Genomic DNA, 15,790 nt, shown 5'->3' on the forward strand with positions numbered 1-15,790 from the left:
CGGTGTATTTAACACACCGAAATGTGTGACCATCGGATTTTGTGACCGGTGGTCACACATTTCGGTGGTCACAGATTTCGTTGTATTAACATGCGGAAATCTACGGAAGAGCATTAGGGCCAACAACTGAGTTTATTATTTTTTTAAGCTTCTGAGTTTAAAGTCAGAATTTCTGACTTTAAAGTCAGAATTTCTGAGAAAAAAGTCAGAAATAACTTCTGACTTTAAAGTCAGAATTTCTGAGAAAAAAGTCAAAAAATAACTTCTGAGATTAAAGTCAGAATTTCTGACAAAAAAACTCGGAATTTCTGAGAAAAAAGTCAGAAATAACTTCTGAGAAAAAAGTCAGAATTTCTGATTTTAAACTCAAGGCAAGGCAAGGCAAGTTTATTTATAAAGCACATTTCAGCCACAGGGCAATTCAAGGTGCTTTACATGAGACATTAAAAGCATTAAAACAAAAAGCAAGACATTATAGACATTTAAAACAAAAGGCAGGACAAATTAAAAGCATTAAAACAAAAAGCAAGTCATTATAGACATTTAAACAAAAAGCAGGACAAATAGAATATAGGAATAAAAGTTACAGTGCAGTATACTGGTAAACATAGCTCCTCTTAGAAAGCAGTGGCAAAAAGAAAAGTCTTCAGGCTTGTTTTAAAAGAACCAAGAGTTGCAGCAGACCTGCAGTTTTCTGGAAGTTTGTTCCAGATATGTGGAGCATAAAAACTGAATGCTGCTTCTCCATGTTTTGTTTTAACTCCGGGGACAGAAAGCAGACCTGTGCCTCAGAAGCTTAAAAAAAAAAATTGTGACCACCGGATCTTGTGACCGGTCACAAAATCCAGTGGTCACAGAATTCCGCGGAATGTTTGGACTGCTCCTTTCAAGCAAGGCCCACCTTGGACCTAGACATCAGAATATATTCGCAGTCCAGTGGCAGTCCGGGCCAAATGGGAATATGGGCAGTTCCTAGCTTGCATGCCACGGTCACCTGCATGGCTGCTCTTGGAACGCTATGCAGCTTGGCAGGAGAAATGCTCTCAGTCTCCACCACCCTTCCCTTTGCTCCTTGCTTTGATGTCGCGCAGGAATTGTTGCTGCAAGCTTTCTATCCTCCGAAGGAAGATGCTAATTTGCACCTGTTGCTCCCAGTACATGCACTGGCACGGTATGTCGAGCGCACAGCTGCGGTCAGGACCACCCCCTAACTTGATTCGTCATGGCCCTGGGAGTGAGGCTGAGGCCTGGTATGTTACTGTGCGTAACCGCTCCCTGTCCAGTCCTCTCTCCACGTACCTTACCCTGCTCTCAGCTGGCAAAGTGTGGCGAGTTGGGCTGGTGCCAACCATGCCAACCATGGTACCTTTGATCTCTGGCCCTCGGCCTGGCTGCTAGTTCTTTGGAATGGGTTCAGCATGAGTGTATGGTGCGGTCGAGCGAGCCGTGTGGGGCAGAGCTCCACGAAATAGAACACTGGTTACGTTACATATTGGAAACCCAGTTCTATGAGTAGCCTAGAGCGAAGCCCCACGGGGCTAGGACCGTTTGCTGAACACCAGTCTGCTCGCTGAAAGTTTCAGTTCTAGGAGAAGATTGGTGGACTTGCAGCCCTTTTACATTGTATGCACGCACCTGACTCTGATTGGCTGCAGGTGCGTGCATGTGTCTCTTTTTTTTTCCAGAGGACGGTTGGTAATCCAATAAAATGAGCTTGTGGGGTTACAATACGTAACCATCGTTTCTCATTATTATGAGATTTTTTTTTTTGGTCTCGGTTAAGCATAATTTTTTTAGTGGCGGAAATGGGCTTCTATATAAGAGACTGAGGCGAACAGGAGAGAGAATCAGGGAGCTGGAGAGAAGATGGCCTGGGAGGAACAGGATGAAGAACACCATGATGTTGAAAAGAGGGATCAGTGGGTCTCTAAGACTGAGTATTTTTTAGCTACTGCTGGAACTATAGTTGGCCTGGGGAATGTATGGAGGTTCCCCTATCTCTGCTATAGGAACGGAGGAGGTGAGTAGGCCTATGCTAGATCCTTTGCAAATATGACTCTAAGGTCCTAAGATCCCAAATAAAGAGCGCAACATTGCGTTGGCAGTCCTTCAGATTGCACGTTTAGTTGGAATACATTTTGTAGGTGATCAAGGAAAATTGCGTGAATGACAACAGGAGCAAAAGTTTGAAGACAGCCCTATTTAAATAAGGAGTTTTGCGTGTTGTATCCCACAATTGCACCATGGAAGAGGAGCGAAAACGCAAAAGCAGTAGGCTAGGCTAGGCTTAACTATTAAGTTACTAACTATTTCATTTTCCAACACGCCAAAGGTGCGCTCAATGTTCCTCGTGCGGATTCGGGCCCCATTGTAGGCTATCTGCGCTCCCCGCGAGTGTTTGGGTACAGAACTGGAATCATGAAGAATGGCAGTAGGGGATACGCACTATCAACGCACTGTCACCTACTGTAAAAATAAACGAGATATGAACTGAGATGATGCTTTGGTTCTGTTTAAGGATAGGTTAGGTTAACCGATTAAACGTTAACTGAACCTAAAACGAAACACTTAGCAGGAGAGCATTGGCCTATGATACGACTGATTCCCCCTCCCTCGTCTCACACACCCATTCATTTATCCCGACCCACACCTGGGGAAAAAAGCATTGCATATAGGCCTATAAAAGTAATAGGCCTACTACAGTAAAAAGTCTACTGTTGCCTGAAGCCTGACTGGTGAACAAAAAGCTTTGCAAAACGATATAATAGTTAAGCCTGCAGCGCACAACCATAAAAATAATAAAATTATTCGATCTAGCATGACACCGTGGCACAAGACACTAGAAATAACCCAGAGCGTGGGGAAATAAAGTAAAATGAATCGATACAAAAATAGCACATAGTACACTTTTTTTTTACCTTATAGACTCAAATAGTTTCGAAATTGAGTTAGGCTACTAAGCCAGCCATCTCCTAAATTGCCATCTCGCAACTTGAAGAAGAGAGCACAGTTCTTCACAATGAAGGAATTAGTGCCTGCCCTTCAAACGTAGCCTATTAAATAGCAAACGCAAATACCATCACTGAAATTGCTTTCAGGATTGATAAAGTCACTGGGTCTCATTCATGAAACGTGAGCAGACCGAATTTGCGAGTAAACTGTGAGCAGGGGGAAGACGTGCACTTCGCCATTCAGAATTATTTTAGTAGCTCCGATCTTTTTGTAGCTATACAAAATCTACACCTACTTCTGACTGTGTATAGGGCTTGTGTAAATACCCAATGCGCATCAATAGTGCTTGCCATTATTAGAAATCACAATTTTAATTCGTATTGTGCTCTGTTAAGTTCACAATACGCAGATGTATTTGAAACACGTAGCCTAATTTAAACATGACAAATGATTAGACATATAACACTAAATTAATTGATAATAAGCAGGTTTAAGCTTTATATTACCACATTAAAAATGTGAATGGGTTGTTAAAATCTACTTGATGCATGTATTTTCTGGATGTTAAGTAATCTCTATGCACTCGAGAAGGTCTGCAAACTGATAGGCTATTGACCCGCTGTGTCCTGCACAACATCACCATGAAATGGGGACTTCCACTCCCTGAGGGCCCCCCATCTCTTGAAAGGTAACACTTAAATATCCAAATGAAAGAGAAACAGTAGCCTACATTTTGATTTTGGAAGTGGCCTACCCATTTTTCGTTTTCTACAGTTTTCAGTGTTCTGTCCAGTGGATACGACTGCTTGGTGACATTACAACAAGCCAGACGGCTACTTTTTCTGCAGGCAATTTGGAATTGCCTATTTGTCATTTGGCAAGTAGATTACTGCAAGTATTATGTAGCCTAATGTGAACCTAAAGTTACTAAAAAATAATAATAATAATAATAATAATAATAATAATAAAAATAAATATTCAGCTGAAGTATACTGATAGATTCACATGCTGTATCAACAACAAATTCTATCGACATTGGTCGTGGTGGTTAACGTTTAACGTCATTACGTTAAATCCATTATTAGGCTATACAACGGTTAGTTCTGGTTCTTGATTCTGATTGGCTGGAAGCCGTGTTAAAATATTTTGTAACACACCTGGGACCATATCATTCAATTTTCAGTATTAATGCGCCTCCCATTTGATCAGGCCCCCAGGATTCGAAATCTAATCTTTAAATTTCGAAGTTTTTTTCAAAGATGGCGTGAAGTGAAGCCCTATAGGACCGCGCTTTATCTTTAAAAAAAACGCGTAATTGGTACCTTTGACATGAGCAGTCAAAGGTAGGCTATCAATGACGCGTTCTTGTAGTCCAAGAACAGATGTGAAATGCAAATGCGCGTTCATGGCTCTCCCCGCTCTGAGTTAGCAATGAAAATCGGCTTGCTTATTAATCTACTTTTGTCAAATATATCCGTTGGAAAAGTTTTTTTTTTATCCAGGCATCTTAGTTTTAACAGTATAATTGTGACTGAACATGTTTTGTTTGCTAGTAGGTGGTATTCATTCTGTTCACAACATCGCGATGGGTAGTCAGGCGAAATAGCTTCAGGGGACCTGGTCCCAGGTGAGTTGAACAGCTGTCCACTCAGAGACGGGATCTCTCGTTGCAGCATGAAGTTTGCGGCTAACCCGCCGAGCTCGGGGGGCCTAAACGTGAATAAACCACGAGAGGCCGTGTGTTATAGTGATTTTATAACAGCTAGGGGGCGCTGTTAGGCACGACGCGAAGCGGAGTGCCTAAACCCCCCCTAGCAGTTATAAAATAACTATAACACACGGCCTCTCGTGGTTTATTGCTTAAATTGATTATGACTAGCACATTGACACAGCTGTAGCCGATCGGCTATTGCTAGTTTTGCGTCCAATGTCCCATTGATATCTTAGCCAAACACAACTATGCTTGAACTTTTCCACTTGCCAGCTTGTGCTTCTCGTCATTATCTTTGGGGGAGTTGCTTGTGCACTGGAGGGATTCTTTTGAGGGAATTAGCCGTTGGAATGTATTCAGACATAACGTAGGCTGGTACTGTCATGTGATGTCACAGCCGACTGATGCACCCTCCCCTCCCGCGACGGAGGGTTATTCGCCGGGCTGGAGTTCTGTCTCATCTCTGACCAGCAGCTGCCAACTTGGGCTAATGCTAGTTAGCTAGCTACATCGTAAATTCGTCAAACTGAATAATTACCACACATATAATAAAAAACAATACCGATAGCTAGTTCAATGATGATGTAACTAAGATATCTGCTAAAAATATTTTTTCCATCGACAGATTTAGCTACAATGTCCACAAACCATTAAGCTAGGTAGCCAAATTACTGTCGCCTCAATGCCCACCATATCTGTTGATAAATTATTGACCAACGTCACAGTCGCAAAGAGTTGTGGGAGCGAAGGGAGCAAAAGTGACCTGTTCACTTCAAAAATGACCATTATGAAGGGCCCTTCGAAAGGAGTAGAGGAGGCTCTTTTGCACCCTTCAGATTGGAACGCCCTTCAATATGGCTGAGGTGGGCGTGGCCCTGATTATGTTCTCTTAGGGTAGAGCCCTAGCATTTGGAATACAGCCAAATATTGAACAGGTATTTGTTCAACATTTGTTTTCAACATATTTGCTTCCAACGCTTCATGCTGTATTTCTCAATTATGCACTTGTCTTTGTTTGATGATATTCAGGGGCGTTTCTAATACCTTATGTGGTATCTGCTGTGGTTTTGGGCATACCTCTGTTCCTGCTGGACACAATAATTGGTCAGTACACCCAGGAGGGCATTGTCACCTGTTGGAGGAAACTTTGCCCACTTGCACAAGGTGTGTTGAGATCCTCATTAATCTTCTATTTGCCTAGAAAGTATTTTCAGTTGGTTTGAACAGCCATGAAGGCCCAGTCTTTATTTCTACTCTCAAACTTTCACTCGCAAACCGCTCCACTCTTTTCTCAACAAAGAACGAAAGTAGATCACGACCAGATAAGAACAAAAGAGAATATGTGATAAAATGCAAACGTTCAACTTGATCTACATCTGTTTTCATATCTCAAGGATTGGGCTATGCTGAACTACTCATCCATTTCTACGGTAGTGCTTACATCATCGTCCTAGCCTGGTCTCTCTTCTACCTGGTGTTCTCCTTAAGAACCGTGCTACCCTGGGCCAGCTGTGGAAACATCTGGAACACAGGTATTCCAGACTGAACAATGGTGCCCTGCCTCAGACGCGAACCCCTTACATAAATTATATAATAATAGTAATGCCTGAATCAATTCATAAGGGTTGATGCCCACAGTTACAAAATGCGAACAGAGACTGAATAGAGTAGGTTAACCCTATCCTAATCTCCCTGTTGATTCATGCTAAGATAAATGTGTGGACCTCACTGCAACCAATCACACAGTCAACTGGACCTCAGCAGTCAACACCACATCAGCTGCTATAGAGTTCTGGGAGTGAGTACTGTAATGGAAATTCTGTATTATTAGATCTTGGTTGAACCCCTTAATATATCATTATCATGGGAGTGAGTACATATCAGGAATGTGATGTGCAGCTGTTAACACCCTCGCCCAGACTCTTATTCATCCTTCCTTGTTAATTTTTACACACAACCCGCCTGCTCTCAACCGCAGGCGTCGGGTGTTGGCCATGTCTGGGGGCATAGAGGAGATGGGAAGTGTGAGGTGGGAGCTTCTGCTGTGTCTCTTAGCCTGCTGGGCTGTTTGTTACTTCAGCATCTGGAAGGGAGTCCGGTCCACAGGCAAGGTAAAGAACCATTAATTGAAAGGACTTGCGTTGTAAAGTGAAAATAAAAACATTTCCAAAAGTATAAATCATATCATCCTACAATGTGTCAAATGTCTGTAGCCTTCCTCACACAATTTTCTGTGATTCAAGCCTATTCTCTTTTTACTTGTAGGTGGTGTATTTTACAGCCACGTTTCCCTATGTGATGCTCTTGATACTGCTGGTGAGAGGGTTGACTTTACCTGGAGCTTGGGACGGTGTTTACTTTTACCTCTATCCTGACCTGGCTCGTCTGGCAGACCATCAGGTAACCCATCTGTCTGAAGGCACAACTGATTAAGATCTCAAATTTGGTACTAAAAACTTTTTGGGAGTCATGGTCTTGGCTATTAACTTTGCCTTGATGAACTCTAATCCCAATAGGTGTGGTTGGAGGCAGGAAATCAAGTCTTCTTCTCATACAGTGTTGGAGCGGGAAACCTACTAATTCTGGGAAGTTTTAACAAAAATAAGAACAACTGTTACAAGTGAGTGCAGACAACCATGAATGCACTGGAAAACACTGTAGGAGTTATGAGTCTGAACACAGATTATGTGTAGATATTTAGTGATTAGTTCGAATTTGAACAAGGCTACTGTCTTTTGTGTTTAGGGACTGTCTGTGGCTGAGTTTGCTGAACAGCGCCACCAGTTTTGTGGCTGGGTTTGCAGTCTTCTCTGTTCTTGGATTCATGGCCCAGAAACAGGGTGTTCCAATCGAAATGGTGGTCGAGTCAGGTATTGCAATACAATAACCTTGGATTTAATGTTCTGATAGGTTTAGAACATCTAGTGTAAATACTAAAGACATTTAGAAATTAGATTCTTCCACTTTATCGTGTAAATACCAAAAATTGGAGTGGCCATCCCTTGAGCTCAGGAGAATACAACATGGAGTCTTATTTACGTATAGAGCCCTCATTCCCAAATCACCTCTATACCTATCCAGACTCCTATCATTTCATGTTTCAAACTATTCCACTAGCTGCCATGTACTACAAGCATTAAACGTCCCTACAGTTAAAACAAATTGGGGAAATGCTGCTTCTCACATTATTGGCCCTAAACTCTGGAACTCGTTTCAGAAACAAAACAAGCTCCCGTCCCTTATTCCCCTGCAAACAAACAGGTACAGTAATACTTTACAATAAGGGTACATTAATAAGCATTAGTTAATGCATTATTAAGCATTAAGTAACAGTTAACTAATGTCTCTATTAACCATTTACTAATGTTATTTATGTTAACTAAGGTTAACTCACCTAACCCTAACCCTAACCTTAACGAAGGTATTAATTAACATTAGAAACCTAACCTAAACCTAAATAAGCATTAGTTAACAGTGTTTTTTGAGACCCTTATTGTAAAGTGTGACCAACAAACACATAAAGAGTTATTAACTGATACCTATCGGGACTGTAGTTTGCAAATGCCATTGATGCTAGTCATTTTCTTACTGTACTTTAATAATTATTCTACTCTGTACTAGGGCTGGGTATCGATTTGAATTTCAAGAATCGATTCCGATTCACAAGGTTCAGAATCGATTGATTCAAGGTTCAGAATCATTTGATTCAGAATTGATTAATCAATTTTTTTTTTACCCAGGCCTACTCTGTACCCCTGTACATTGTCACTATTTTTTGTTCTCTTACTGTATTACTGTATTCGTTGACTGTATGTTTGTAGATTGTCATGGATGTCTCCGCGCTGTCACTGTTCTTGTATTTTTCTGTACTCTGTATTACAGTATGTTGTCTGTAAGCAGGGCACATCTGTAAAAAAGACCTGGGCCCGTATCAAGCTTCTTAAAGTGCCATTTTAGTCTTAAGTGCTGAGAATTGTGTCTTAAGTGCTGAGAATTACACTGACCAATTATGTGAACCAAAATGAGACAGAATGCTTTTTTTCATTTCTGTGCGACTTTAAAGTGAGAGCTGGATGCTTGATAACTAACTTTTAAGCGCAGCTTTAAGCCACTTTTTTTACTCTCAAGTCAGTTCTTAGCAGTGATCTTAGGAGTAAATTTGAGAAGTTTGATAAATACGGGCCCTGGTCTCAGTATGTTCTTCCCTGTCTAAATAAAGGCTTCCTATCTATCTATCTATCTATCTATCTATCTATCTATCTATCTATCTATCTATCTATCTATCTATCTATCTATCTATCTATCTATCTATCTATCTATCTATCTATCTATCTATCTATCTATCTATCTATCAATTATTAATTGCAATAGTCACTGAACAGCATTACGCAAATGTAGGTTTTACAATTATACAATCAAATCAACTCACATCACAACGCACATGAAACTTATTGCTGTTGTCCCATTGTCTTAGAACAAAACATTGCCTTTGTTTTTTTAACATTTGTATACCATTCATTATCCTGTATACTCTTATTGCATAGGACCTGGTTTGGCGTTCATTGTATATCCCCAAGCAGTAGCCATGATGCCCCTGCCTCAGCTCTGGGCTGTTTGCTTCTTCATCATGCTTTTCCTGCTGGGAGTGGACTCACAGGTGAGAATGGCACATGACTTCAGCGGTCTCAACAGGGATTCAAATGTCTTGTTTCTTTCAATCAATTTTTGATTTCTTCTTCATCCTCAGACATTCAAGATAATAACCATCTTTAGATTTTTGTACCATTTTCATGAACCATTTGTACCATTTCCCCGTATATCACTGTCTCTCTCTCTATCTTTAGTTTGTGACTTTTGACTGCATTACAACCTCCATGACTGACTTGTTCCCCATGCTGCGAAGAAGAGCTTGGAGAGAACTCTTCATCCTCTTCTTCTGTGTCTCCTGCCTCCTCACAAACATGATTTACGTCACACAGGTTAGACGTGAAAACATAGACTTGAAAGGAAGATGTGTTTTTTGATGTGAGAACCAAAACTGACAGAGAAGGGCGGTTAAGTAAATACAGCAGATGTAATGAACTGTAAACAAACAGTCAGAGCAGATCAAGAGTTAACACACATGTCAATGCGTTCTCTCCAGGGAGGGATCTATGCCTTCCAGCTCATTGAATTCTACGCCTGCAATGGTGCTTGTATTTTCTTTATGGCTATGTTTGAGTCTCTGGTCATGGGCTGGATCGTTGGTGAGTTTTTTTCTAAAATACCAATTAAGTCAAAAGCACAAATGACAAGAATTACAGTGTGTGTGTGTGTGTGTGTGTGTGTGTGAGCGAGAGCAGTGTGACCCTTCATACCGTAACAACAAAGTGTTTTCTTGACATGTCACTAGAAAACTATACTCCTCAAAATAAAGTTCAGAAACATTATTTCGGTTGATTATTTCTCCCCTTTACTAATACCAATTGGTATTGTATTTTATATCGTTGGAAAGCCTGATTAGTCACCACAACGAGGTACAACTTGTAACGATCCTGCATTCGTGGAATGAGCTACACAGCTACACGTGTGGATAGCCCCCCAGGGGATTTTGGCACATTTTTTTGGCCGCTTCCCACACGTTTAGTTGTGTTGCTCATTCCACAAATGCATCTTTACAAGTTGTACCTCTTTGTAAAGGTGACTAATCAGGCTTTCCAACGATATAAAATATAATAACCTCAGTACCTCACCGACCTCCTCCACCCCTACACTCAGTCACGGTCCCTCAGATCCTCAGACATCGGTCAGCTCTCCATCCCCCGAACCAGACTGCGGACCTTTGGGGACAGAGCTTTCAGCGTGGCAGCTCCCACCCTCTGGAACTCCCTCCCTGTAGAACTCCGCAACGCCCCAACTCTGGACTGCTTCAAGAAACTTCTTAAAACTCACCTCTTTAACATGGCCTTTGACCTCTAGCTTCCGTTTCTTAATGTTGTGTGTCTCTGTCTACCATGTTTGTCTCTTGTCTGTTCTGCCCCCCATGTAAAGCGACCTTGGGTTTTATGAAAGGCGCTATATAAATGAAGAGAATGAAGAAAGTTATTATTATTATTATTATTATTATTATAATACCAATATGGTATTATTAAAGGGGAGAAACAATCGACTGGAATAACGTTTCCTATCTTTTATTGAGGAGTTTATTTCAATAGATGAGTGTGCTGTTTAGTCCTCTCCCTGCTACCATTAGGTGCTGATCGCGTGTGTGACATCATGGAGGACATGACGGGGCAGCGGCCGAATATTCTCTTCAGACTGTGCTGGCGTTACCTCACGCCACTGGCGTGTTTGGTATGTCTGAACTGTTTGTGTGTGTGTGTGTCCTTACTTAGATGACATTTTATAGATTCGATTTTTTAAATGTCCTCTTTTGTCAGGGCTCCATCATCTCCACCCTGGTGGACTACAGGCCTCTTAGGGTTGACTACTTGTACGTGTACCCAGACTGGGCATATGCGCTAGGCTTGACCATGGCTCTCTCCTCCATCCTTCTGGTGCCAGCATGGGGGATTGGCAAGATCTGTGTTGGCACAGGCAGCCTAAGGGAGGTTAGTGCTTTTGGATATGCTCATTTTGCAGTTACATTTTGAATGTCCTTGTCCTGCAGGTTGTCAATACATTTGACAGGTGAACAGGCAAGGCACCAGAAAGGAGGGGTGTTCGATACTGTCTGCTTTTTCAAACTATCAGACTGTAACTATGACGCACATCTCATGTACACATTATTGTTTTGTTTATGTTGACAGCGTTTGTCAGTCCTTTGTCGCCCTGAGGATGGGCTTCCTGCGATCCAGCCAGGAAGCGAGCCGAAACGCAGATATCAAGATCCCATAAGAATGGAGGCTGATCCACTCAGGATACAGGAGCTAGAAGCTGACGACAATTTGAATTCAGACTGAGAAATTACAATAGTCTGAATTCAAATCCAAGTAAAGGTGGCCATGATGAAGATTTAAAAACAAAAAACAAAGATAGATTAAACTAGAAAGGATGCTCAGACAGCACAGGCCTCCGTGCATTAATGCATTTTGTTGGTGTAACTCAGTTCAAATGGTTAAAATCACACCTCAGTTTATACGTAATAGCTTAACGCATGATCCAGGCTAAGAAAATGTAAATTTTCCTAATAGTGAATGAGAATAAGATATTTTCTTTTTCATGCCTAGAAAGCTGTTGGCTTCAGCAGCAAATAAATAAAGCTGATATATCTTAAGTTAATTTGACTTGGTCTGAATTTGTACCCAGGTCTACAGATCACTAGGCTACTGTGACAGCTTAATGCTCGGCTACCGCGCCAAAGCTAGGTAACAATAGTCTGTTAAGTGGGGGAAGAAAGGAAAAGAAGGGGGAAGAAGGGAGGAGAAGAAAAGAAAGGGGAAAAAGAGAGACCACCACTATCACCAGTTTTTAAATTATGTACGTCATAAATTATTTTAAAAACCTTATACTTCTATTTATATAATAATTCATGTGACAGGGGACTAGGATCCCAGTAGGGACCACTGGTTAGGAGAGGCTAACACAATAAGAGCGGGATAGCCAGTTAGCTCATGAGCTCACAACAACTAGCAGCAGCTTCCATAACATTAATGATAGCAGTCAGTGGCTAAAGCAGTTACACTGATGACCTTCTATCCTGGGTGCGCACATAAAACAAAAGGAGAAAAGCATACATTTTTGATGTGACTAAACTTGTATTTTCAATCAGCCTTTATTGTAGTACAACACAAAGGATAATGGCCGGGTTTCCCGATAAAGAACCTTCTTAAGGAACCCTTCTTAAGCAACCCTTTGGATGGGAGTTAAGAAGTACTTTGGAGTTAAGAAGCTTCTTAACTTGTTCGGGAAACCCGGCCAATACCAGTTTTTTTTCCGATTTGCTTCAACACTAAAATTAAGAAGAACACACAGTTAGTGAAACCTGACACTCATTGAGCAAAACCTCAGCCCAGATCTGTACAACTTTTAGCAAAGCCTCACACTTTTTGTATATCACTACACACAGTGTTTTGCAAAACACTAAACACACTTCTCTACATTAGACACAGTAATCTAACATGTTCTCTTTGCCATTGAAACATTACCTGTCAAAGACACTTTTATCTACAACACACAAAAAGAAAAGCATACATTTCTGATGTGACCAAACTTGTATTTTCAACTGTACCACACCCATGAACCAGCTGATCAAACACGGCCGTTAGGTGTCCAGAGACTTAGGTTTACTGTAACTGTAAACAAATGGAGAAAATCATGCATTTTTATGACCAAACTTGTGTATTTTCAACTGTACCACACCCATGAACCAACTGATCAAACACGGCCGTAGGTGTCCAGAGTAGGTTTACTGTAACTGTAAGCAAATTTAGAAAATTATGCATTTTTTATGTGACCAAACTTGTATTTTCAGCTGTACCACACCCATGAACCAGCTGATCAAACATGGCCAGTGTCTAGATACTTAAGTTCCCTCTTCCCGAGCGCGGCACCGCTGCTGCTCACCGCTCCCCCAGGGGATGGGTCAAATGCGGAGAACAAATTTCACACATTCAGGTGTGTGACAATCAGTGGGACTTAAACCTTTTTTTTTTTTTACTTTAGGTGAGGCTGGGTTTACAGTAACCAGACAAAAGCAGGAGAAGAGGGAGAAACACCATGGGCCAATAAGCTATTTTGAATGGTGCGAGCCAATGTGGTGGTAACATCACAATGTGCACTGCAATCTCACAGAATGGGGTCCTTCACCGCCATGCCAACTTACTGTAGGTCCGTACAACATGACGCACATGCTTACATTTATGTAACTTCAAGAGGGCTCTGAATGGCCAGAGCTTGACCCTCACTTAAATTTGAACATAATTAGAGTAGAGGAGTACTAGATGGATGTGTTACTGTTATACCACATGAGTTAGAGTAGATGGATGTGTTATTATTACACCACATGAGTTAGAGTAGATGGGTGTGTTACTATTAAAGTATACCACATGAGTTAGAGTAGATGGATATGTTATTATTACACTACATGAGTTAGAGTAGATGGATGTGTTATTATTACACCACATGAGTTAGAGTAGATGGGTGTGTTACTATTACAGTATACCACATGAGTTAGAGTAGATGGATATGTTATTATTACACCACATGAGTTACAGTAGATGGATGTGTTATTATTACACCACATGAGTTAGAGTAGATGGATGTGTTATTATTACACCACATGAGTTAGAGTAGATGAATGTGATATTATTACACCACATGAGTGAGAGTAAATGGATGTGTTATTATTACACCACATGAGTTAGAGTAGATGGATGTGTTATTATTACACCACATGAGTTAGAGTAGATGGGTGTGTTATTATTACACCACATGAGTTAGAGTAGATGGATGTGTTATTATTACACCACATGAGTTAGAGTAGATGGATGTGTTACTATTACAGTATACCACATAAGTTAGAGTAGATGGATGTGTTATTATTACACTACATGAGTTAGAGTAGATGGATGTGTTATTATTACACCACATGAGTTAGAGTAGAGGGATGTGTTATCCCTTCCATCTGTGCACTGCAATCTCACAGAATGGGGTCCTCCACCACCAATCATCAGCCAGAAGGTTGGGTCTTGGGCGCATTTGGGTCAAAAGTGGTATAAAAAGGAATGGCTAAATCAGTCAAGAATTAAGGTTTTAGAATGGCCTTCCCAGTCGTGGAGAATTTAAACCCCATTGAGAACATGCAGTGCTGAAGAAACAAGTGTCATAAAGCCAACAAATTTAGCTGAACTGCACTGATTCTGTCAAGAGGAGTGGTCAAAGATTCAGCCAGAAGCTTGTGGATGGCTACCAAAAGTGCCTAATTGAGGTGAAATGGCCAATGGAAATGTAACCAAATATTAGTATTGCTGTGTGTATTTTTTTGACCCAGTAGATTTTATCACATTTTCAGAAGACCCATAATAAATTCATAAAATAACCAAACTTGTTTTTTTGTGTTACAAAGAAGTAGGCCTATGTTAGCCTATATGGTACGGTACGACTTGCGCAGTTGAGCTTCTCTGGCCGACGCGCGTCCACGAAAAAGTTCACATTTATCTGAAATGTAGACGCGCGTTCCCGGCTCTCTCGGCTCTCCCCGCTTTGATTTAGCAATGAAAACCGGCTTGCATATTAACCTGTTTTTGTCAAATATATCAATTGGAGAAATTATTTTTTGATCCTGGCATCTTAGTTTTAACAGGTTAAATATAATTGAACATGTTTTGTTTGCTAGTAGATGGTATTCATTCCGTTCGCGATAACGTTATTGCAGCCAGGCTAAATTCCTCCAGGGAGCCAGTGACAGGCGAGTTGAAGAGCTTCACTCCCCGCCAGCAGGAGCATTGGCCGCGGCTACCGCATCTCGGATAACCCGCTGAGTTCCTGGCTGCTATTTCACACTCGCCCTTGATCAATCCCAATACCGATCCATGGTAATAATGAATCAATCGTTCAGATCAGATCGGCAGTGCTGCATGCATGTTACAACATCATTGTTAGCTTTATTAACATAACCATAGCCTACATTTATCTCTCTAACGTTAGGCTATCCATCTTACACCAGTCGGCCATTCGATAAATGGAAGCGGTCAACGCCAACGTTGACTGAAAACACCCAAACTCAGTGTATCGTTTCATCTTCATGCTACACATCAACTCCTTTACATTGTATGTGAATAAATTCCTGTTATTCTAAAAATATCCAATTTCTGTCCATTCCTGGAAAAGGCTAATAATTGCTGTCAAATGATCACTCCAGTTTATCACCGTATCCCACTACCATTTCAACTATGCACAGGAGGTTGTCTTGTGGTCATTTTCATTAAAAAATGATTAGCCTGATCAGTTTGTTGTATGTATTAAGCCCTTTTTGAGCGGTATGCTTGTATTAATAGCTTATAGCTTGCCATACTCACCAACCTTGGGACCTCAGAAATAGGGAGCATTTCCAAACCAAATTGCGGGGGGGGGGGGCATTAAAAGCATTACAAATTAGACATTAAAAGCATTAAAACGAAATGTGAAACATTATATATATATATATAT

The 15,790-nt window shown here is 41.0% G+C and overlaps 1 protein-coding gene across 1 annotated transcript; it reads left to right on the top strand.

Moving 5' to 3' along the window:
- Positions 1-1,866: 1,866 nt before the first annotated feature.
- LOC311318063 (sodium- and chloride-dependent GABA transporter 2-like) lies at positions 1,867-11,604 on the top strand (the record flags this gene model as incomplete). Its single annotated transcript, XM_084449264.1, has 14 exons — positions 1,867-2,020; positions 5,693-5,827; positions 6,058-6,195; positions 6,374-6,461; positions 6,642-6,774; positions 6,929-7,063; positions 7,180-7,283; positions 7,409-7,533; positions 9,208-9,320; positions 9,508-9,642; positions 9,807-9,909; positions 10,896-10,996; positions 11,083-11,253; positions 11,452-11,604. 14 exons carry the CDS (start codon positions 1,867-1,869, stop codon positions 11,602-11,604), a joined length of 1,788 nt encoding a protein of 595 aa, XP_084305390.1.
- Positions 11,605-15,790: the final 4,186 nt, after the last annotated feature.

Source organism: Borostomias antarcticus (genome assembly GCF_949987555.1).
Source record: "Borostomias antarcticus genome assembly, chromosome: 1".
Taxonomy (NCBI): domain Eukaryota; kingdom Metazoa; phylum Chordata; class Actinopteri; order Stomiiformes; family Stomiidae; genus Borostomias; species Borostomias antarcticus.